The sequence below is a fragment of the Anomaloglossus baeobatrachus genome, chromosome 5 (genome assembly GCF_048569485.1).
Source record: "Anomaloglossus baeobatrachus isolate aAnoBae1 chromosome 5, aAnoBae1.hap1, whole genome shotgun sequence".
Classification (NCBI taxonomy): domain Eukaryota; kingdom Metazoa; phylum Chordata; class Amphibia; order Anura; family Aromobatidae; genus Anomaloglossus; species Anomaloglossus baeobatrachus.
Window position 1 is genome coordinate 25759175 of NC_134357.1, and position 22684 is coordinate 25781858.

Consider the following 22684-nt stretch of genomic DNA (forward strand, 5'->3'; position numbering starts at 1 on the left):
TACAGGAGGAGCGGGATGAGGTGATAGTGGAGGAGCGGATGAGGTGATAGTGGAAGAGCGGGATGAGGTGATACAGGAGGAGCGGGATGAGGTGATAGTGGAAGAGCGGGATGAGGTGATACAGGAGGAGCGGGATGAGGTGATAGTGGAAGAGCGGGATGAGGTGATACAGGAGGAGCGGGATGAGGTGATACAGGAGGAGCGGGATGAGGTGATACAGGAGGAGCAGGATAAGGCGATAGTGGAAGAGCGGGATGAGGTGATACAGGAGGAGCGGGATGAGGTGATAGTGGAGGAGAGGGATGAGGTGATAGTGGAAGAGCGGGATGAGGTGATACAGGAGGAGCGGGATGAGGTGATAGTGGAAGAGCGGGATGAGGTGATACAGGAGGAGCGGGATGAGGTGATAGTGGAAGAGCGGGATGAGGTGATACAGGAGGAGCAGGATGAGGTGATAGTGGAAGAGCGGGATGAGGTGATACAGGAGGAGCGGGATGAGGTGATACAGGAGGAGCAGGATGAGGTGATAGTGGAAGAGCGGGATGAGGTGATACAGGAGGAGCGGGATGAGGTGATACAGGAGGAGCAGGATGAGGTGATAGTGGAAGAGCGGGATGAGGTGATACAGGAGGAGCGGGATGAGGTGATAGTGGAAGAGCGGGATGAGGTGATATAGGAGGAGCGGGATGAGGTGATACAGGAGGAGCGGGATGAGGTGATAGTGGAAGAGCGGGATGAGGTGATACAGGAGGAGCGGGATGAGGTGATAGTGGAAGAGCGGGATGAGGTGATACAGGAGGAGCGGGATGAGGTGATACAGGAGGAGCAGGATGAGGTGATAGTGGAAGAGCGGGATGAGGTGATACAGGAGGAGCGGGATGAGGTGATACAGGAGGAGCAGGATGAGGTGATAGTGGAAGAGCGGGATGAGGTGATACAGGAGGAGCGGGATGAGGTGATAGTGGAAGAGCGGGATGAGGTGATACAGGAGGAGCGGGATGAGGTGATACAGGAGGAGCGGGATGAGGTGATAGTGGAGGAGCAGATGAGGTGAGAGTGGAGGAACAGGATGAGGTGATACAGGAGGAGCGGGATGAGGTGATACAGGAGGAGCGGGATGAGGTGGTACAGGAGGAGCAGGATGAGGTGATAGTGGAAGAGCGGGATGAGGTGATACAGGAGGAGCGGGATGAGGTGATAGTGGAGGAGCAGGATGAGGTGATAGTGGAAGAGCGGGATGAGGTGATACAGGAGGAGCGGGATGAGGTGATACAGGAGGAGCAGGATGAGGTGATAGTGGAAGAGCGGGATGAGGTGATACAGGAGGAGCGGGATGAGGTGATAGTGGAAGAGCGGGATGAGGTGATATAGGAGGAGCGGGATGAGGTGATACAGGAGGAGCGGGATGAGGTGATAGTGGAAGAGCGGGATGAGGTGATACAGGAGGAGCGGGATGAGGTGATAGTGGAAGAGCGGGATGAGGTGATACAGGAGGAGCGGGATGAGGTGATACAGGAGGAGCAGGATGAGGTGATAGTGGAAGAGCGGGATGAGGTGATACAGGAGGAGCGGGATGAGGTGATACAGGAGGAGCAGGATGAGGTGATAGTGGAAGAGCGGGATGAGGTGATACAGGAGGAGCGGGATGAGGTGATAGTGGAAGAGCGGGATGAGGTGATACAGGAGGAGCGGGATGAGGTGATACAGGAGGAGCGGGATGAGGTGATAGTGGAGGAGCAGATGAGGTGAGAGTGGAGGAACAGGATGAGGTGATACAGGAGGAGCGGGATGAGGTGATACAGGAGGAGCGGGATGAGGTGGTACAGGAGGAGCAGGATGAGGTGATAGTGGAAGAGCGGGATGAGGTGATACAGGAGGAGCGGGATGAGGTGATAGTGGAGGAGCAGATGAGGTGATAGTGGAAGAGCGGGATGAGGTGATACAGGAGGAGCGGGATGAGGTGATAGTGGAAGAGCGGGATGAGGTGATACAGGAGGAGCGGGATGAGGTGATAGTGGAGGAGCGGGATGAGGTGATAGTGGAAGAGCGGGATGAGGTGATACAGGAGGAGCGGGATGAGGTGATAGTGGAAGAGCGGGATGAGGTGATACAGGAGGAGCGGGATGAGGTGATAGTGGAAGAGCGGGATGAGGTGATACAGGAGGAGCAGGATGAGGTGATAGTGGAAGAGCGGGATGAGGTGATACAGGAGGAGCAGGATGAGGTGATAGTGGAAGAGCGGGATGAGGTGATACAGGAGGAGCGGGATGAGGTGATACAGGAGGAGCAGGATGAGGTGATAGTGGAAGAGCAGGATGAGGTGATACAGGAGGAGCGGGATGAGGTGATACAGGAGGAGCAGGATGAGGTGATAGTGGAAGAGCGGGATGAGGTGATACAGGAGGAGCGGGATGAGGTGATAGTGGAGGAGCGGATGAGGTGATACAGGAGGAGCGGGATGAGGTGATACAGGAGGAGCGGGATGAGGTGATACAGGAGGATCGGGATAAGGTGATAGTGGAAGAGCGGGATGAGGTGATACAGGAGGAGCGGGATAAGGTGATAGTGGAAGAGCGGGATGAGGTGATACAGGAGGAGCGGGATGAGGTGATACAGGAGGAGCAGGATGAGGTGATAGTGGAAGAGCGGCATGAGGTGATACAGGAGGAGCGGGATGAGGTGATACAGGAGGAGCAGGATGAGGTGATAGTGGAAGAGCGGGATGAGGTGATACAGGAGGAGCGGGATGAGGTGATAGTGGAGGAGCGGATGAGGTGATAGTGGAAGAGCGGGATGAGGTGATACAGGAGGAGCGGGATGAGGTGATAGTGGAAGAGCGGGATGAGGTGATACAGGAGGAGCGGGATGAGGTGATAGTGGAAGAGCGGGATGAGGTGATACAGGAGGAGCGGGATGAGGTGATACAGGAGGAGCGGGATGAGGTGATACAGGAGGAGCAGGATAAGGCGATAGTGGAAGAGCGGGATGAGGTGATACAGGAGGAGCGGGATGAGGTGATAGTGGAGGAGCGGGATGAGGTGATAGTGGAAGAGCGGGATGAGGTGATACAGGAGGAGCGGGATGAGGTGATAGTGGAAGAGCGGGATGAGGTGATACAGGAGGAGCGGGATGAGGTGATAGTGGAAGAGCGGGATGAGGTGATACAGGAGGAGCGGGATGAGGTGATACAGGAGCAGGATGAGGTGATAGTGGAAGAGCGGGATGAGGTGATACAGGAGGAGCGGGATGAGGTGATACAGGAGGAGCAGGATGAGGTGATAGTGGAAGAGCGGGATGAGGTGATACAGGAGGAGCGGGATGAGGTGATAGTGGAAGAGCGGGATGAGGTGATATAGGAGGAGCGGGATGAGGTGATACAGGAGGAGCGGGATGAGGTGATAGTGGAAGAGCGGGATGAGGTGATACAGGAGGAGCGGGATGAGGTGATAGTGGAAGAGCGGGATGAGGTGATACAGGAGGAGCGGGATGAGGTGATACAGGAGGAGCAGGATGAGGTGATAGTGGAAGAGCGGGATGAGGTGATACAGGAGGAGCGGGATGAGGCGATACAGGAGGAGCAGGATGAGGTGATAGTGGAAGAGCGGGATGAGGTGATACAGGAGGAGCGGGATGAGGTGATAGTGGAAGAGCGGGATGAGGTGATACAGGAGGAGCGGGATGAGGTGATACAGGAGGAGCGGGATGAGGTGATAGTGGAGGAGCAGATGAGGTGAGAGTGGAGGAACAGGATGAGGTGATACAGGAGGAGCGGGATGAGGTGATACAGGAGGAGTGGGATGAGGTGATACAGGAGGAGCGGGATGAGGTGATAGTGGAAGAGCGAGATGAGGTGATACAGGAGGAGCGGGATGAGGTGATACAGGAGGAGCGGGATGAGGTGATAATGGAGGAGCGGGATGAGGTGATAATGGAGGAGCGGGATGAGGTGATACTGGAGGAGCAGGATGAGGTGATAATGGGGGAGCGGGATGAGGTGATACAGGAGGAGCGGGATGAGGTGATACAGGAGGAGCGGGATGAGGTGATAATGGAGGAGCGGGATGAGGTGATAATGGAGGAGCGGGATGAGGTGATACTGGAGGAGCGGGATGAGGTGATAATGGGGGAGCGGGATGAGGTGATACAGGAGGAGCGGGATGAAGTGATACAGGAGGAGCGGGATGAGATGATTGTGGAGGAGCGGGATGAGGTAAGACTTCTCTTTTGATAATAACGGCGGCCATATTGCTGATCACTCAGCTTTCCCAGGAGCAGATATAATGAATGATGATACAGTATCTCGATCCTTCGCTCTTTTTCACCTCGTCTATTTGCTCCTGTGTAAGGCTGGTCCTGGGGTTAGTGGTAATGTTGGATTCCGGCTCCGGGGGGCTGTCATTTGGAGCATATTGCGGATCGGCTGGATGAGACCTGGGAGGCAAGGGGACAGAGAACGGAAAAAATGGGGCATTTCTTTTATATTAACCCTTCTCATATCTAATATCAAGGCTGAAGCTATAGGGGTGAACAGGTTTAGATCCTGGTACAGGAGGGGCACAATAGCCCCCACAAAAAACCAAGACACTAATATTATCAATGACCCACGGCAGATGGAGCCCCGGAGCTTTCAGACACATCGATGTCCACTGCGAAAAATCCAACCAGGATACAAGCCCATAACATGGAGCAAAACCCACACACTCTAAGGAACAGTCTTGTAAGCAATTGTCTACTACATAGGTACCGTGGATAGATGTACAGTAATGGCGTCTAGTTTGCACTTCACACTTGTTGGTATCATTCAACAACATGCACAGGTCATAGGAGCTGTGTATTATGAGGTTCTGCAGCAGCTGAGGTGTGTATTATGAGGTTCTGCAGCAGCTGAGGTGTGTATTATGAGGTTCTGCAGCAGCCGGGGTGTGTATTATGAGGTTCTTTAGTATCCGGGGTGTATTATGAGGTTCTGCTGCAGCCAGGGTGTGTATTGTGAGGTTCTGCAGCAGTTGGGGTGTGTGTTATGAAGTTCTGTAGTAGCCAGGGTGTGTATTGTGAGGTTCTGTAGTAGCCGGGGTGTGTATTATGAGATTCGGTAGTAGCCGGGGTGTGTATTGTGAGGTTCTGCAGCAGCCGGGGTATGTATTATGAAGTTCTGCAGCAGTCGGGGTGTGTATTATCAGGTTCTGCAGCAGCCAGGGTGTGTATTATGATGTGCTGCAGCAGCTGAAGTGTGCCTTATGAGGTTCTACAGCAGATGGGGGGTGTATTATGAGGTTCTGCAGCAGCTGGGGTGTGTATTATAAGGTTCTGTAGTAGCCAGGGTGTGTAATATGAGGTTCTGCAGCAGCGGGGGGGGGGGGTGTATTATTAGGTTCTGCAGCAGTCGGGATGTCTATTATGAGGTTCTGCAGCAGCCAGATTGTGTATTATGATGTTCTGCAGCAGCCGGGGTATGTATTATGAGGTTCTGCAGCAACCGAGGTGTTATGTGAGGTTCTGCAGCAGCTGGGAAGTGTATTATAAGGTTCTGTAGTAGCCAGGGTGTGTAATATGAGGTTCTGCAGCAGCGGGGGGGTGTATTATGAGGTTCTGCAGCAGTCGGGATGTCTATTATGAGGTTCTGCAGCAGCCAGATTGTGTATTATGATGTTCTGCAGCAGCCGGGGTGTTATGTGAGGTTCTGCAGCAGCTGGGAAGTGTATTATAAGGTTCTGTAGTAGCCAGGGTGTGTAATATGAGGTTCTGCAGCAGCGGGGGGGTGTATTATGAGGTTCTGCAGCAGTCGGGATGTCTATTATGAGGTTCTGCAGCAGCCAGATTGTGTATTATGATGTTCTGCAGCAGCCGGGGTATGTATTATGAAGTTCTGCAGCAACCGAGGTGTTATGTGAGGTTCTGCAGCAGCTGGGAAGTGTATTATAATGTTCTGCAGCATAGAAGAAACTTACCCAAAATTGATCTGTCAGACCACTCTTGTGACAAGAGATAAGCGGCATCTATGTTGTGCCGCTTCTCATCAGAATGTTGGAAATATTAGAACATCTCTCCGTAATCAATCGTTAATAACAATATGATGCTTCTGTCCTTTCCTGCCACATTGTGAGCGGCAAATGCAAATGAACCCAACAAGCGCCTGCCCGACCTGCGCCTGGTAAAGATCAATCAATAGAAACGATAAAAAACAAGCTGCATATAGTGACAGCGCTCGCTCTCTTGTAGGCAGTCACCTGCTGCTCTCCACTCGGTGAAGAACTACAACTCCCAACATGTCAAAATTGGCAGGTTATAACTGGAAGCCATTAATGCTTATGTCCCCCATGCTGTCTGACAGATCTACTGTAGCTGTGACATGATGCTGTGTAACTCACATGTGTCGGGCTGTGTCTACAGCTGATATCCCGGTCTCTGCAGCCGGATATATACCCAGTGATGACGTCGCTCCTGCATATGAGTCAGCTCATCCCCCGCTCTGCAGAGCTAGGGCAGACATCCAAGGAGCTGCAAGGACAGCGAGGACTTCATAAACTCACTTGTATGATCTTAAAGTGCAACAATCGTTCTCTGTTGTCTTTAATGCAAATGGGGCCAAAAATCTTCTCTGATCAAATCCATAGCACATCGGTATGGGGTTCTCAGATCCTCTGCATCATGTGTTATAGCTAGTAGTGACAAGCGGACCTGTGGAGGTTCGGGTTCAGCCGGACTAATTAAGTTCGGTTCGGGACTTGATCAGAACTTTACCCCAAGCACCATATAAGTCACTGGAGACCCATAGTCATAGCTCATAGTAAGGGCTAGGAGGCTGCAAAAGAAAGCAAAATGGAGGCAGTTGTCTGCAAACAAATGTGGATAGGGAATAAATTAAAAAAATGACTTGAGAACCCCCCTATTTTTGATAACCATTGAAGGTAAAGCAGACAGCTGGGGATTGGCATTATCTAGCCGGGAAGATCCATGGTTATTGTCCCTCCCCAGCCTAAAACTAGCAGCCCGCAGCCGCCCCTGAAGTGGCCCATTCATTAGATGCACCAATTCTGGTTCTTTACGATTGCTTTGGTACACTGGCAATTGGGGTAATGGTTTATGGGGTTGATGTCATATGTGAATTGACAGCTGGCATCAAGCTCTGGTGTTAGTAATGGGGATTCATCTATCAGATACTCCCATTACTAACCTGGCAAGTATAGCGTTAAAAAACGCACACAGAGAAAAAAATTGTTTATTTCAATAAAGACTCCCCCACACTCCCCTGTTAACTAATTTATTGAATAAAAAAAAATCCTCAAAGTTCTGACGTAATTCTGAGAACGCTCTCAGAACGAGGCTCCATAGGAGTCTATGGGCATCATGGGACATTACTCCATTGAATTACATTGGAACTTCTATGATTTCTTTTTAATTAATAAACTGGTGAAAGAGGGAGTGTGCAGAATCTTTATTCAGATAAAACACACACATACACAGGGTGAAAAAATATTTTATCTCCTTATTTCCCGAGTTAGTAATTGGGGTGTCTGATAGATGCCTCCCCATTACTAACCCCTGGGCTTGATGACAGCTTTCAATTCACAGTTGATATCATCCCCAAAAGTATTACCCTGATTACCACCACAATAGGGCAATCGAGATCAACCAGCTACGTGCCAGTACCTAATGGATGCGTCACTTCTGGGGCAGCTGCAGGATGCTATTTTTAGGCTGGTAGGGGCCAAATAACCATGGACCTTACAACCATGATAATACTAGCCCCCAGCTGTCTGCTTTACCTTGGCTGATTATCAAAAATAGGCAGGAGCCCATGCTGTTCCCCCCCCCTCTATTATTCACAGCAGCATATAGGCACCTTCCGCATGCATTAATGCTTGTTGATTAAAAGACTGAAGCGCAAATCAACAAACTTTAGTAGCATACGAACAGCACCTGAACCTTGAACACAATTTTTTTTTTTTTAAAAAGTCCATGATAGAGTTTGAGACTAGGACACCAGGTGTCCAGTACAAAGCCTGACCTATACCGTTTAAGTTCTCTCATCCCTAATAGCTAGAGACAAGCAAACACTACCATGCTTGGATCTCATAACAAGCAGTTGGATGCTAAAATGGGCACAACTCGAGTACCCAAGTATAATGGAAGTCAAGGGGTTCATAGGTGTTTAATAATTCTTCTTGCCTGTAGCCACCAGTAGGAGGAGTTTTCTGTATGCAGAGATATATGATAATATTCTGTCTGCAGCCACCACTAGGGGGAGCTCCCTGTATACAGAGATACATAATATTCTGTCTGCAGCCACCACTAGGGGGAGCTCCCTGTATACAGAGATACATGATAAGATCCTGTCTGCAGCCACCACTAGGGGAGCTCCCTGTATACAGAGACACATGATAAGATTCTGTCTGCAGCCACCACTAGGGGGAGCTCCATGTACAGTGCCTACAAGTAGTATTCAACCCCCTGCAGATTTAGCAGGTTTACACATTCGGAATTAACTTGGCATTGTGACATTTGGACTGTAGATCAGCCTGGAAGTGTGAAATGCAGCAAAAAAGAATGTTATTTCTTTTTTTATTTTTTTTTTAAATTGTGAAAAGTTTATTCAGAGGGTCATTTATTATTCAACCCCTCAAACCACAAGAATTCTGTTTGGTTCCCCTAAAGTATTAAGAAGTATTTCAGGCACAAAGAACAATGAGCTTCACATGTTTGGATTAATTATCTCTTTTTCCAGCCTTTTCTGACTAATTAAGACCCTCCCCAAACTTGTGAACAGCACTCATACTTGGTCAACATGGGAAAGACAAAGGAACATTCCAAGGCCATCAGAGACAAGATTGTGGAGGGTCACAAGGCTGGCAAGGGGTACAAAACCCTTTCCAAGGAGTTGGGCCTACCTGTCTCCACTGTTGGGAGCATCATCCGGAAGTGGAAGGCTTATGGAACTACTGTTATCCTTCCATGGCCTGGACAGCCTTTGAAAGTTTCCACCTGTGCCGAGGCCAGGCTTGTCCGAAGAGTCAAGGCTAACCCAAGGACAACAAGGAAGGAGCTCCGGGAAGATCTCATGGCAGTGGGGACATTGGTTTCAGTCAATACCATAAGTAACGTACTCCACCGCAATGGTCTCCGTTCCAGACGAGCCCGTAAGGTACCTTTACTTTCAAAGCGTCATGTCAAGGCTCGTCTACAGTTTGCTCATGATCACTTGGAGGACTCGGAGACAGACTGATTCAAGGTTCTCTGGTCTGATGAGACCAAGATCGAGATCTTTGGTGCCAACCACACACGTGACGTTTGGAGACTGGATGGCACTGCATACGACCCCAAGAATACCATCCCTACAGTCAAGCATGGTGGTGGCAGCATCATGCTGTGGGGCTGTTTCTCAGCCAAGGGGCCTGGCCATCTGGTCCGCATCCATGGGAAGATGGATAGCACGGCCTACCTGGAGATTTTGGCCAAGAACCTCCACTCCTCCATCAAGGATCTTATGATGGGTCATCATTTCATCTTCCAACAAGACAACGACCCAAAGCACACAGCCAAGAAAACCAAGGCCTGGTTCAAGAGGGAAAAAATCAAGGTGTTGCAGTGGCCTAGTCAGTCTCCTGACCTTAACCCAATTGAAAACTTGTGGAAGGAGGGAGCTCAAGATTAAAGTCCACATGAGACACCCAAAGAACCTAGATAACTTGGAGAAGATCTGCATGGAGGAGTGGGCCAAGATAACTCCAGAGACCTGTGCCGGCCTGATCAGGTCTTATAAAAGACGATTATTAGCTGTAATTGCAAACAAGGGTTATTCCACAAAATATTAAACCTAGGGGTTGAATAATAATTGACCCACACTTTTATGTTGAAAATGTATTAAAATTTAACTGAGCAACATAACTTGTTGGTTTGTAAGATTTATGCATCTGTTAATAAATCCTGCTCTTGTTTGAAGTTTGCAGGCTCTAACTTATTTGCATCTTATCAAACCTGCTAAATCTGCAGGGGGTTGAATACTACTTGTAGGCACTGTATACAGAGATACATGATAAGATCCTGTCTGCAGCCACCACTAGGGGGAGCTCCCTGTATACAGAGATACATGATAAGATTCTGTCTGCAGCCACCACTAGGGGGAGCTCCCTGTATACAGAGATACATGATAAGATCTTGTCTGTAACCACCACTAGGGGGAGCTCCCTGTATACAGAGATACATGATAAGATCCTGTCTGCAGCCACCACTAGGGGGAGCTCCCTGTATACAGAGATACATGATAAGATCCTGTCTGCAGTTACCACTAGGGGGAGCTCCCTGTATAGAGATACATGATAAGATCCTGTCTGCAGCCACCACTAGGGGGAGCTCCCTGTATACAGATACATGATAAGATTCTGTCTGCAGCCACCACTAGGGGGAGCTCCCTGTATACAGAGACACATGATAAGATTCTGTCTGCAGCCTCCACTAGGGGGAGCTCCCTGTATACAGAGATACATGATAAGATCTTGTCTGTAACCACCACTAGGGGGAGCTCCCTGTATACAGAGATACATGATAAGATCCTGTCTGCAGTTACCACTAGGGGGAGCTCCCTGTATAGAGATACATGATAAGATCCTGTCTGTAACCACCACTAGGGGGAGCTCCCTGTATACAGAGATACATGATAAGATTCTGTCTGCAGCCACCACTAGGGGGAGCTTCCTGTATACAGAGATACATGATAAGATTCTGTCTGCAGTTACCACTAGGGGGAGCTCCCTGTATACAAAGATACATGATAAGATCCTGTCTGCAGCCACCACTAGGGGGAGCTCCCTGTATACAGAGATACATGATAAGATCCTGTCTGCAGTTACCACTAGGGGGAGCTCCCTGTATGCAGAGATACATGATAAGATTCTGTCTGCAGTTACCACTAGGGGGAGCTCCCTGTATACAGAGACGCATGATAAGATTCTGTCTGCAGCCACCACTAGGGGGAGCTCCCTGTATACAGAGATCCATGATAAGATTATGTCTGCAGCCACCACTGGGGGGAGCTCTCTGTATTCAGGGTTTTGTTTTTTCCAATGCGCAATAAAAATGACCTGGCAGCATTGGTCTCCAGGTCCGCATGCTTAGGCCAATACCACACTACTAACACACCGGAATTTTTTTTAATCACAAAAAAAAAAACAAATTTTGTAAAAAAAAATAAAAAAAATTTTTGTTGCCATTTTCTCAGATCCGTATCCTTAGTTATCTGTTGATGGAGCGGAGTGAGACTTTTATTATGTATATGTGGCGCCCTGGACAAGCCAGGACGTCACAGGTACTGCAACAACACACCCCTCACTCCGGTTAGGCACATCAGCCGCACACACAAATCCTTGTTGCCTCCCTCCAGGGGCTGATGTCCACACCAGGTGGGGCGGAGCCAGGCGGTTGGCCCCACCCACCGAGGAGTTCACAGTCCTGGAGGCGGGAAAAGCTAGAGAGTTGAAGTTTGAGTTTGGAGAGTGAAGGAAGTAGTAGTGGAAGAGCTGACTGACCGTGTCCAGGTACGTGGCCCGGGCACCTACAGCAAGGTTGGCAGACGGTGGTGACCGTCTGCAGGAGAGGCCGATTGACGCACAACCGTAAGGACCGGGGAAGGGCGGTGGCCCGCTGGTACCGGACCGGGGAGCGAAGAGAAGCCAGCACCATTCGGCAGGGCCTACGGACCCCGACCAGGCTTGGAGTCGCCTTTAAACCCGGTCAAATCCGTCAGCGACGGGAACCTCCCAGCAGCAAAGACCTGACTGAAGGCAACCGCTCAACCGTGAAGGGAAATACAGCTACCGCCACAGCAAGAGTTCCCAGGGCCAGCGCGTGCGGGCAAAAAGGGGCTCCTCTGGCAAATACACCGCTGGGGAGCAGGTTACCGGTGGGAAGCCATCGGGACCGAAGATACATAACAGGTGCAGGGAGAGACAGTTACCGCCAACCTACCGGGAGTAACCGCCGCAGCCGCCTGTGGGACCCGTCCATCCAGCCGTTTGTTTTACCAGAGACTCCGTGTACGTTACTGGCTGAGTAAGTACCACTGTGCCGTCAGGCACTGCGCTGCCCCCCGCGACCCTGCACCTGGCCAAGCCCCACAATCCACCTACCAGTCAACATCACCGGGCCCCGGGACCACCAAAACCCCCCTACCCACGGAGGGGAAAGAAACATCCCAGCTGCTCCCTGTCATCGCTCCCGGGATCCCTGTACAGAGCAGCGGTGGTGTCCCAACCTCACTACACACCGTGGGTGGCGTCACAAACCGACATCCCCCAAACCAAACAACCCCCTTTCACTCACGGGCGAGGAGCGCCGCTCGAGCCCCCGGGATCCGGCCCACCGCTCGAGCCACCTAGCAGCAGCAGCAGGAGCCGGACCCGAGCCGCAAGCGCGGTCAAGCAGCGCCCCCCCCCCGCCCGCGACATGTGCTGTTGTTATTGGTACCATGACGAGGAACAATTTTTTTTTGCATTTGGGAGAGATGATAAAAGCGGAAATTCAGGCTGTTTTATTTTTCAAAACCTTTTTTAACATCATGTTTTAAACCTCTTAGGAGAAAAACCTGTGGCCAGATGACCCCCAGTTCTATACACTAAAATACAACAATATTGCAGTATATAGAAGTGATGGTCTCCTATGAATCCCATGGGCCTCACAGAAGAACCATGACAACAGAAATAAAGGCCTTCAGCAGACTCCCAGCAGCTAGGGTACCCACAAAGGCAATCCATGTTCGATTTGCAAAAAAAAGAGCAATGGAACCCAAAACGGGGCAGAAATCCATTCTCAACAGCAGTAGTCCGAGCAAGCTCCGGTCGCTGCTGTGGATGTTAGGGACTAAGCCCATAGTCAAGCTGTCTAAAATAACATGAGAGAAAATCTGGCGCATTTTACTATAACGTTGCGGGGCAGAGAATTTAAAATCTGCCCCAATATGTGTGAACATACACCTGGCAGTAGCTTAAAAATGTGGTTTCTCCTGCGGGAGGTGCTGCAGATTGAGTCCTCTTTTACACCACAGCTGATCACTGTAGGTCACAAATATGGGAGAACTTGTAAGGGCCTTATATTTAGGGGAACCTTCCAACAATTTAGGATTACCCAAGTCGACAATGAAACTTTCAGAAATGCCCCAGTTATGGCCATCCATGGACTTATTATAGCATACTGATGGATAATTAACTTTCAATTAGGAGCACCTAGCTTCACAAAATATAGCCCTCTCCATAGACCCAGTAGGTTTTTAAAGAATGTCAGGAAGTCCTCTATGTGACTACTTAGGTCCTAAAGGCAGAGCGATACGTGGCGCTACAGGAGGTGGTGCTGCAGCAAGTGGCGATACAGGAGGCGGCACTGTAGGGGGTGGTATCAGCATGTCCTTTATGTGACTACTTAGGTCCTAGAGGCAGAGCAGTATGTGGCGCTGCAGGAAGTGGTGCTACAGGAGGCGGCACTATAAGAGGTGGCGATACAGGAGTCGGCACTGTAGGGGGTGGTGCTACAGGAGGTGGTGCTACAAAGGGTAGTGCAGTAGGGGGTGGTGTTAAAGGAAACGGCGCTAGAGGAGGTGGCGCTACAGGAAGCGGTGCTGCTGGAGGTGTCTCTACAGGGGGTGGCGCATTAGTGCAGATAAAGGAACACAAAATGAGGTCACAAACCAATGGCTACTGAAGAAATATAATTTATTGTATCCGCAGCAGACGAGGCGGTGTCATCGGTGTTTCCCGTAGCGGTTGAACCTTTTGTACAAGAAGCTGATCCTTTTGTTAAGTTTATGTCTCTCATCAAAGAACATCCGACTCCCGATCATCATCTTCTTCCTTATGCACCTCTGCAGCTCGTTCCCCCGAAAGCCGCGGAGCCAAGAGGGGCCGACAATCAAATGTTTGGGGTGCGCTTTAAAATCACCTGCAATTTATAAAAAAAATAAATAAATAAATAAATATATACAAAAATAAAAAAAAAAAAATAGATAAATCAGGAAACATGCATAATTTGATATTCCTCGTTCCCCTCTACTGCACCATTTTTCGCTGCCTTTTTTCCTTTCTACCTCTTTTCCTCTCATCCCGAGTTGTGTTATTTACTCGTTTAGTTAACTCTATAAGGGTTAGTAGTGAATAATGAATCCTATATAATGTATCTTACATCTCATTCTTGCCTTCTGTCAACAAGGAGGAGGGAGATGAGGCTGCAGTTTGGCTCTGAATGTGTAGGACTGAGTGCACACATGCACATTCTTGGGATCGATGAGAAAAAAAAAAAAAAAAAACACAAATTTTTCTAGATATTTGCTCTTCTAGAAATAAACTAAGATTCTCAATAGCAGCATGGGGCCAAATATAAAAAGTATCATATCCCAGTGCCATCCAGACTGTCACGTTTTTACTGTATCGGACTCCTGTGAGCTGGGGAAACTTTGTAGACCAGATATATTTTAATATTGATGTAGACAGATGACAAAAAAAAGTGTTCTTTTTAGAAGCATTGGCTGTATCTGCAACCCTGCAATTCACTTAAAGGGGTATCCCATATATGTCTGAAACGTCTGGATCCTCCATATTTGTTAAGAACCGGGCCCTATGTCCCATCATCAGGACTGTAGAAGTTTCACATTCGCTTCTATGTGAGATATAAAAAAAAAAAAAAAAAAAAAGCAGAAACACTTCCCATAGAGGTGAATGCAGAGGGCCGGAAAGTCCCCTCTGTGGCCTCAGAGGTACAAGACCGGTGCGAGTCTCAGAGGAGCCGTTTTGAGAATATGCACATCTGTTGCCTCGTTTCTATAGGAATCTATTACTTTCTGAGCGCTTCTTTTTTGTTTGCCAAATTTCAGAACTGCCATAGAAGGGATAAGAAAATCCAGGAATTAGGAGCTCCCAAAATAAGAAAAAGGAGGATTCCTCACCAATATTGATCAACCCTGAATATAAATGTATTCCAAACACAACGCGTTTCATTCCTCAGGGGTGTCTACGGGTATTTACTTGTTTTTGTCCTGGGTTTTGTCTTTTAGTTGCTACAGTGTGAACATGCACCTAAACATTGCACTAATACCATTAGGCGGGCTTTGCACGTTGCGACATCGCAAGCCGATGCTGCGATGTCGCACGCGATAGTCCCCGGTCCCGTCGCAGGTACGATATCGTGTGATAGCTGGCGTAGCGAAAATTATCGCAACGCCAGCTTCACATGCACTCACCTGCCCTGTGACCGTCGCTCTGGCCGGCGACCCGCCTCCTTCCTAAGGGGGCGAGTCGTGCGGCGTCATAGCGACGTCACACGGCAGGCGGCCAATAGCCGCGGAGGGGCGGAGATGAGCAGGATGTAAACATCCCGCCCACCTCCTTCCTTCCGTAGTCGCCGGCGGCAGGTAAGGAGATGTTCCTCGCTCCTGCGGCTTCAAACACAGCGATGTGTGCTGCCGCAGGAACGAGGAACTACATCGTACCTGTCGCGGCATTGCAATTATGAAAAAGTCGGAGCCTGCAGCGATGATACGATAACGACGCTTTTGCGCTCGTTAATCGTATCATCTAGGCTTTACACACAACGATGTCGAAAGTGACCCCGGATGTGAATCACTTTCGATTTGACCCCACTGACATCGCACGTGCGATGTTGCAACGTGCAAAGCCGCCCTTAGGCTTGCTGACCCATTTTTTTCGGATTTGCTTTAGTTTCATGTACTTCGTACTTGGTTTCTTGTCCCGTCCCTTTTTTTGGGCTGTGCATTGTGTCTATATAGGTTTCCACAAACAGGTGGAAACCAATTCTGCTCTGCCCCATCTATTAAGGTCTCCTGGCACATAGCGAGGTGAGATTCTAGAGCTAGCACCACCCTGATTAGGTACACCTTGTCACAGTGTGATGGCTTTTACACATTTTTTACCAAAATAATGCAAATCCCCTATGTTTTGTTTGTGTACTATTACTATTTATTGTTTACTTACTGCAGAGTATTTGCTCGTAGTTTTTGTTCTGGGTTTTGTCTTGAAGTGACCTGCTAAAGCTGCAGGGACGTCGCTCCATGCTGGAGACAGACGAGGGTCCCCAGACGACACTCTCAGCTTTGCTACAGCTTCAGACCTATATTTTGGGGACTACAGCTCTAAGGATCCCTTTCATGACTTACCTAGAATCCCGATATTATCATACACCCCAAACTGCGCTCTTTTCTGATTCCAGCGATCTACATTCTTCGGCGCCGGTAAACCGCTCCAATTCCGAGCGAGGCTGCGGCTCCCTACAAGACACAGAGGAGAGAAAACAGGTTACGCCTGGTCACCAACCTCCTCCTTCTCTGGTTCAAGGAAAATATCTTACATCTGATTCATAACAGAATCCAAAAATATCTAAAAAGGTGCAAAATATTATACGATACATCAGCAGCTGACATGGTGAACGTGATTGGAAGAGGTTAAACCCCACCGGCTGCTGGGGCCATATACAAGATAAGAGAGGCGGCTGCACAGGTTATTTAAAGGGATGTTCCATTCTGCTAATGTTATAGTATATACAGTGCCTTGCAAAAGTATTCAGCCCCCTTGAATTTTTCAAGCTTTTCTCACATTTCAGGTTTCAAACATAAAGAAAACATTTTTAATGTTCTGGTGAAGAATCAATAACAAGTGGGCACAATTGTGAAGTTGAAAGAAATGTATTGCTTATTTTAAACTTTTTAAAAAAATAAATAACTGGAAAGTGGAGCGTGCAATATTATTATTATTAGGAAGGAGTATTATACCACTGCAAATCTACCAAGACCCGGCCGTCCATCCAAACTGTCATCTCATACAAGGAGAAGACTGATCAGAGATGCAGCTAAGAGGCCCATGATCCCTCTGGATGATCTGCAGAGATCTACAGCTGAGGTGGGAGAGTCTGTCCATAGGACAACAATCAGTCGTACACTGCACAAATCTGGCCTTTATGGAAGAGTGGCAAGAAGAAAGCCATTTCTCAAAGATATCCATAAACAGTGTCATTTAAAGTTTGCCACAAGCCACCTGGGAGACACCAAATATGTGGAAGAAGGTGCTCTGGTCAGATGAAACCAAAATCATACTATTTGGGCACAATGCCGAACGATATGTTTGGTGTAAAAGCAACACAGCTCATCACCCTGAACACACCATCCCCACTGTCAAACATGGTGGTGGCAGCATCATGGTTTGGGCCTGCTTTTCTTCAGCAGGGACAGGGAAGATGGTTAAAATTGATGGGAAGATGGATGGAGCCAAATACAGGACTATTCCTGAAGAAAACCTGTTGGAGTCTGCAAAAGACCTGAGACTGGGACGGAGATTTGTCTTCCAACAAGACAATGATCCCAAACATAAAGCTAAATCTACAATGGAATGGTTCACAAATAAACGTATCCAGGTGTTAGAATGGCCAAGTCACAGTCCAGACCTGAACCCAATCGAGAATCTGTGGAAAGAGCTGAAAACTGCTGTTCACAAACGCCTCCATCCAACCTCACTCAGCTCCAGCTGTTTACAAAGGAAGAATGGGCGAGAATTTCAGCCTCTCGATGTGCAAAACTGATAGACACAAACCCCAAGCGACTGCAGCTGAAATCGCAGCAAAAGGGGGCGCTACAAAGTATTAACTTACAGGGGATGAATAATATTGCACGCCCCAATTTTCAGTTATTTATTTTTTATAAAAGCATAAAATAAGCAATAAATTTTGTATAACTTCACAATTGTGTCCAATTGTTGATTCTTCACCAGAACATTAACATTTATATCTTTATGTTTAAAGCCTGAAATGTGGGAAAAGGTTGAAAAATTCAAGGGGGCTGAATACTTTCGCAAGGCACTGTAGACAGAATAATGGAAAAGGGTCCGACCTCTAGGACCCCAGGCGATTCTGAAAATGGAGGGAGGGGAGGTCTTGGCAGCATTTTCATTCACAGCAACACTCGCTAGCACTGCGGCCCTGCTGATGAACTCCATATAATATTATATATATATATATATATATATATATATATATATATATATATATATATATATATATATATATATATATATATATATATATATATATATATATATATATATATATATATATATATATATATATATATATATATATATATCATATTCCGCAGCACTTTACAATCCGGTGGGGAGGGTTGTATGGACAAATACAAGAGATTATATATATACACATACATATATATATATATATATATTATATATATATATATATATATATATATATATATATATAATCTCTATCTATCTATCTATCTCCGACCTTATTGTGCCGTATGGATTTTCTGAAGAACTTACCTAAAGAAAACGAGCGGAAGGTTTGGGACACCAGGGAGCCGCTCCCCCGAAGCAGCCGCGTCACAGACCACATCTATAACGACACGACGCATGAACGTTGGTTACCAATAACGGCGAGATCCGATCGGGCAGCAAAAATACTAGAAAATAAGAATTTACCTCCCTCGTCTAAGACGCCAGATGAAGCCCCCAGAAATCAATCTCAGGACTTCAAAATCAAAGTAGTAAAAAAAAAAAAAAAAAAAAAAAAAAAAAAAAAAAAGAAGAAGAAACCAAAACCAAAACCACAAAACTCCGCAAAAGTAAATAAAATCTAACGGTGTGCGGCGTCAGCAAAGTTGTAAAACTTTAGTATATGATGATTAAGCTTCAAATTTATAAACTTGAAAAAATATTTTTTCCCAATTTTCATTTTTTGCTTTTGTTATTTTTATATTTGCCTTCCGAGAGCCAAAACTTTTTTTGTTTTTCCATCAAGAAAGTCACATCAGGGTTAGTTGGTTTTTTTGCAGGGTAAATTTTTAATGACCGCATTCAAATTAGAATATACCATGATTGTGGTGTTTTGTTTTTTTTCCCTTACAGGATTTACTGTGCGGGATATTTATTAGTTTGAATATTCAAAAGATGAACTGATTCTCGTATATGTTTATTATTTTTTACGTTATTTTTATGTGGGGGAAAAAAAAGGGGATGATTTAAACCTATATTTAATGTTGTTTACTTTCTTAAAAAATATTTGAACTTCTCTACATGAAGTATTGAAAATGGGAAAAATATTCCAAGTGGGGTGAAACTATTTAAAAAATAAATACAAAAAAAATGGCTGAATTATGTGTAAGTTTTGGTTTTACGGCGTTCATTGTGCAGTCAGTGCGATTACTGTGATACCAAATATATAAGGTTTATACATTAACGGGTGTAAAAAAATTCAGAATTTTTTAAAGAAATGTTTTTGTTTATGTCGTCCCAAGTGGAGCACGGAGGTGACCATGCGCAGCCGCTGCTCTAATTATGGTCTATGGAGTGCAGCACTCGGCAGTGCCGTAGACAATGAAAGGAGAGAGGCTAAATACGTGCAGGGTTCAAGAAGAATTGTTCTCGGGGGGGTCCGACCGCTGAGCCCCCAGCGTTCACAAGAACCATACTCCTGGGAAACCTGAGAGTAGGTCTCTGCAGCCCCTATTGCACTGGTGTAGAGGTGCTCATGCTCAGCCTCTGCTCTATTCATTGTCTAGGGCACTGCTGAGTGCTGCACTCGGCTATTTCAATCAGTCCAGTAGACAATAAAAGGTGCAAAGGCCACGCTTGAGCACCTCCACACTAATCTGTAGGGGCTGCAGAGACCCCTTCTTAGGGTTCCATGAACTCAAGTCCCCAGTAGTCAGACCACCAGAGATGATCAAGTTATCCCCTCTCCAAAGAAGAGAGAATAACTTGATTTTTGGGAATAACTCTTTTAAACGACAGTAACTTGACAGACAAACAAGGGGTGCATCACAATTCATCGGTATTTTGTTTCAGGTGGCCGGTCAAAGGTCCTTTTCCCTCTATCGAATTGCTTAAGTGCTGCAGTTGCTATTGGCTGTGACATTTAAAGTGGTTGGCCACTACTAGGACAACCCCTTCATTCCACGTTTCTCCCGGATAAAATAATAAAGCCCATATTTACTTCTGCGGCTGCCGCGGTTCCAGGGCTCACGTGGGGTTGTGACAACATGCAAGCCCTTCTTCCAGCTTCCTTCTCCACACCTTCAGACCAAACGAGCAATAATAGTCGGTGGCTGACCCCCACCTTGCTATGCACAAAATTTGGGATGTATTCCACCTGTCTAGATTTTGGCGGTTGGTTCACATTCAGTCATCGGGCCTTGTCCACAGGCTATTTACTTCATGCAGCATTTGCTTGGACCTGTCCCGCCCACAGCCATGACTCAGTCATGGGTACGGGATTGAAATAGACCAGGTGAGTGCTGCTAAGAGCAGTTCTACTATTCATATGTGAGGCCGTATGGCACATTTTATAAAAATACTTTAGTGCAGGACTGCCTCAAATGAGATTTGCCGTGACGTGGCGACTCAAGAAATTGCAATTTTTTGCCAAAAATCTCAAATTTGTAATAAGTACAGTTGGAATTTTTAGTGCTGTAGTGCACATTTAGTGCTGGCTTTTTTGTTTTTTCTTCAAACGAGCAATAAACAGGAAGTAAGTATATACAATGTCTACAGACAGTGAGCTGCTTATCACAGGAGGGACATGGTCCGTCAAGCAGGTGTGTGAGCTGTAGTCCGTGCAGTGATAATATCCTGATAATAAAACCTTCATTATAAGGAAACAGCCTGATGAGTGACACATTAATTAGATCTGTGCTTCAGCCTCTATCATCTTCTGTCTTTAAATTACACAGTAAAAACCTGCTGACAGATTCTCTTTAATATCAGCACTCACTCAAATCTTGTCATCTATAGGTGGGTGTCAGCTGTATAACACAGCCCTTCCCGCCATGTATAGAGCGAGCTCATCTCCAGATATTTGCCCCTGATGTGACGTACGGGTCAGAAAAGGGTGAAATTATGAGCGCGGGTGTGTAGATTTAAGTGTCTAGGTTATAATTACAGCAAAGCAAATGAAAAATAAAAAAAGGCAAATTCCTAAAACATTCAGTCTTGACTGGTTAAAAAAATAAAATAAAAAATCCCCTGCAGGGTCTGACTACACAGGGCTTTGTTTGTAGTCTGTAACCATGGAGACACATAGATCTGCATGGGAGCCGCAGACACAAAACAGTCATTTCTGTTATTGCTGAAGCACTGAGATAATGAGAATAAAAAAAGTTGCAAAAATCTACACACCCCGGGGACTGCAAACTTTTATCTGCTTCCTATCCTTGGGATGTAGGAAGATGGGGGTGATTGTCTGGAGGTTAAATCTCTGCCCCCGTGATGTCACCACGGACCTTGCATATTACTATAATGCCATAAGCTGCACACTGTGGGACTACAACTCCCAGCAGGCTGATGGGAGTTATAGTTCCACAATTACTGCAGAACCGACCAACAGTGTAAGGACAATAAAAGAACATAACGGTGAGAGGAATGTGCCATCAGCCACAGCGGCCGCAACCGTCCTCCTCCCGCCGGACCGCACACGACACGCGGACTCACTACCTTGTTGACAGGTCACTCGTTTCCCATGGAAGCCGCCATCTTACCTTCCCAGGATGCACCGGGACATCTAAACCACGCCCCACACCGAAATAGAGCGGCGGAATAATGATAGAATACGTCATGACAGAAACCACGCCCCCTAATGCTGATTGGCTAATCGGTCCGTCCATCGAGAAAAACGGAGCTAAATGACGTCACCAGGCGACTCTGTCACGTGACATAGAGAGTAGTCTGAGTCTCTACATGGAGTGTGTGGAGAGCGGAGGTGCAGGGGGAGGGCTGAGGTGGACGGAACCTTGAAGTGACACTAAAAATAAGTAAAATTACAAAAAAAAATTAGCAGTTTTCTGACACTTATAATTTTATATTTTTTTGTTTGGGGACTGGTTTTTAACTACTGAACTGTAGGATTTTTTTTATATAATATTTTGGGTATATATGAGGATTTAATTGCTTTTTATGGGGCAGGATGAGGGATGAAGAGACACAAAATCACCATTTTGTATTTTTTTTTGTTTTTCTTTCAGAGTTTACCTTTTGGGTTTAATTAATTTTATATTTTCACAGACTTTAATACCAAAATATGTTTTTTTATTATTATTATTATTATTATTTATTTTTAAATGGGGATTGAAATAAACTTTTTTTTTTTCAAATATTTTTAAAAACTTTTATTGTCTATTTTGCACTGTATTTTTTTTTTTTTAATCCAAACAGGAGTCTTGAACCTGCCCTATGTGGGGTGGGCTCAGCTCCTGTATTCGGGCCTTGCCCTTGCACCCGCTCAATGACGAGAAGCGGATGGGGGGGCGAGGCTGCCAGATATTTCCCCCGTCCCATCCGCTGCTATTCAGATATATGGCATCCAGTCGTGTAGGAGGTGCTAGTACAGAGCTGTTCTCTTTTCTGGCTCATGTAGGGTGTCCTGAGAGCTGGAGACCCCCTTATAGTGTCCATATACCCCAATATACCATATGGATTGGTGTAATATGACTGCAACATATATGGCTGAAAGTCAGAAGTTACATCACAAGATCTCAATACAAGTCTATGAAAGCCAGAATGAGACTTTCATAGACTCTTATTGAGTTGTTACCGCTGGTGCCCTCCATGAAACACTGGAGCTGCCGGCAGGTCACCAATCATAGGAGACCGACCGAAGAGGTGGCAATAGATGAGTGTAAGACACGGGGCAC

The 22684-nt window shown here is 46.8% G+C and overlaps 1 protein-coding gene and 1 long non-coding RNA gene across 3 annotated transcripts in view; both read right to left on the minus strand.

Moving 5' to 3' along the window:
* The window catches only part of LOC142310718 (uncharacterized), a 26481-nt gene extending 20045 nt beyond the window's left edge, over positions 1 to 6436 (minus strand). The window contains exon 1 of the long non-coding RNA XR_012754209.1: positions 6369 to 6436. This is a non-coding gene — a long non-coding RNA (uncharacterized LOC142310718). The remainder of the gene's footprint in view (positions 1 to 6368) is intronic.
* A 7240-nt stretch (positions 6437 to 13676) lies between these two features.
* MRPL51 (mitochondrial ribosomal protein L51) lies at positions 13677 to 21628 on the minus strand. 2 transcript variants are annotated; one of them, XM_075352218.1, is made up of 4 exons: positions 21533 to 21628; positions 18321 to 18393; positions 16151 to 16261; positions 13677 to 13923 (listed from the first exon to the last, which is right to left on the minus strand). In XM_075352218.1, the coding sequence occupies exons 1-4, from the start codon at positions 21608 to 21610 to the stop codon at positions 13727 to 13729; spliced, it is 459 nt and encodes a 152-aa protein (XP_075208333.1). In that variant the 5' UTR covers positions 21611 to 21628; the 3' UTR covers positions 13677 to 13726. The 2 variants fall into 2 exon arrangements, with proteins under 2 accessions (XP_075208333.1, XP_075208334.1); XM_075352219.1 differs by having other exon boundaries at positions 21489 to 21543.
* Between the last annotated feature and the right edge of the window lie 1056 nt (positions 21629 to 22684).

Bases quoted from the DNA above. Each gene is read 5' to 3' on its own strand.
- MRPL51 (XM_075352218.1), bottom strand. From the start codon at position 21,610: ATGACGTATTCTATCATTATTCCGCCGCTCTATTTCGGTGTGGGGCGT. The intron at 16,262-18,320 runs GTAAGTTCTTCA...TGTGTCTTGTAG, and splicing joins CTTCCGCTCGTTTTCTTTAG to GGAGCCGCAGCCTCGCTCGG. The intron at 13,924-16,150 runs GTAAGTCATGAA...TATAAATTGCAG, and splicing joins TGATAATATCGGGATTCTAG to GTGATTTTAAAGCGCACCCC.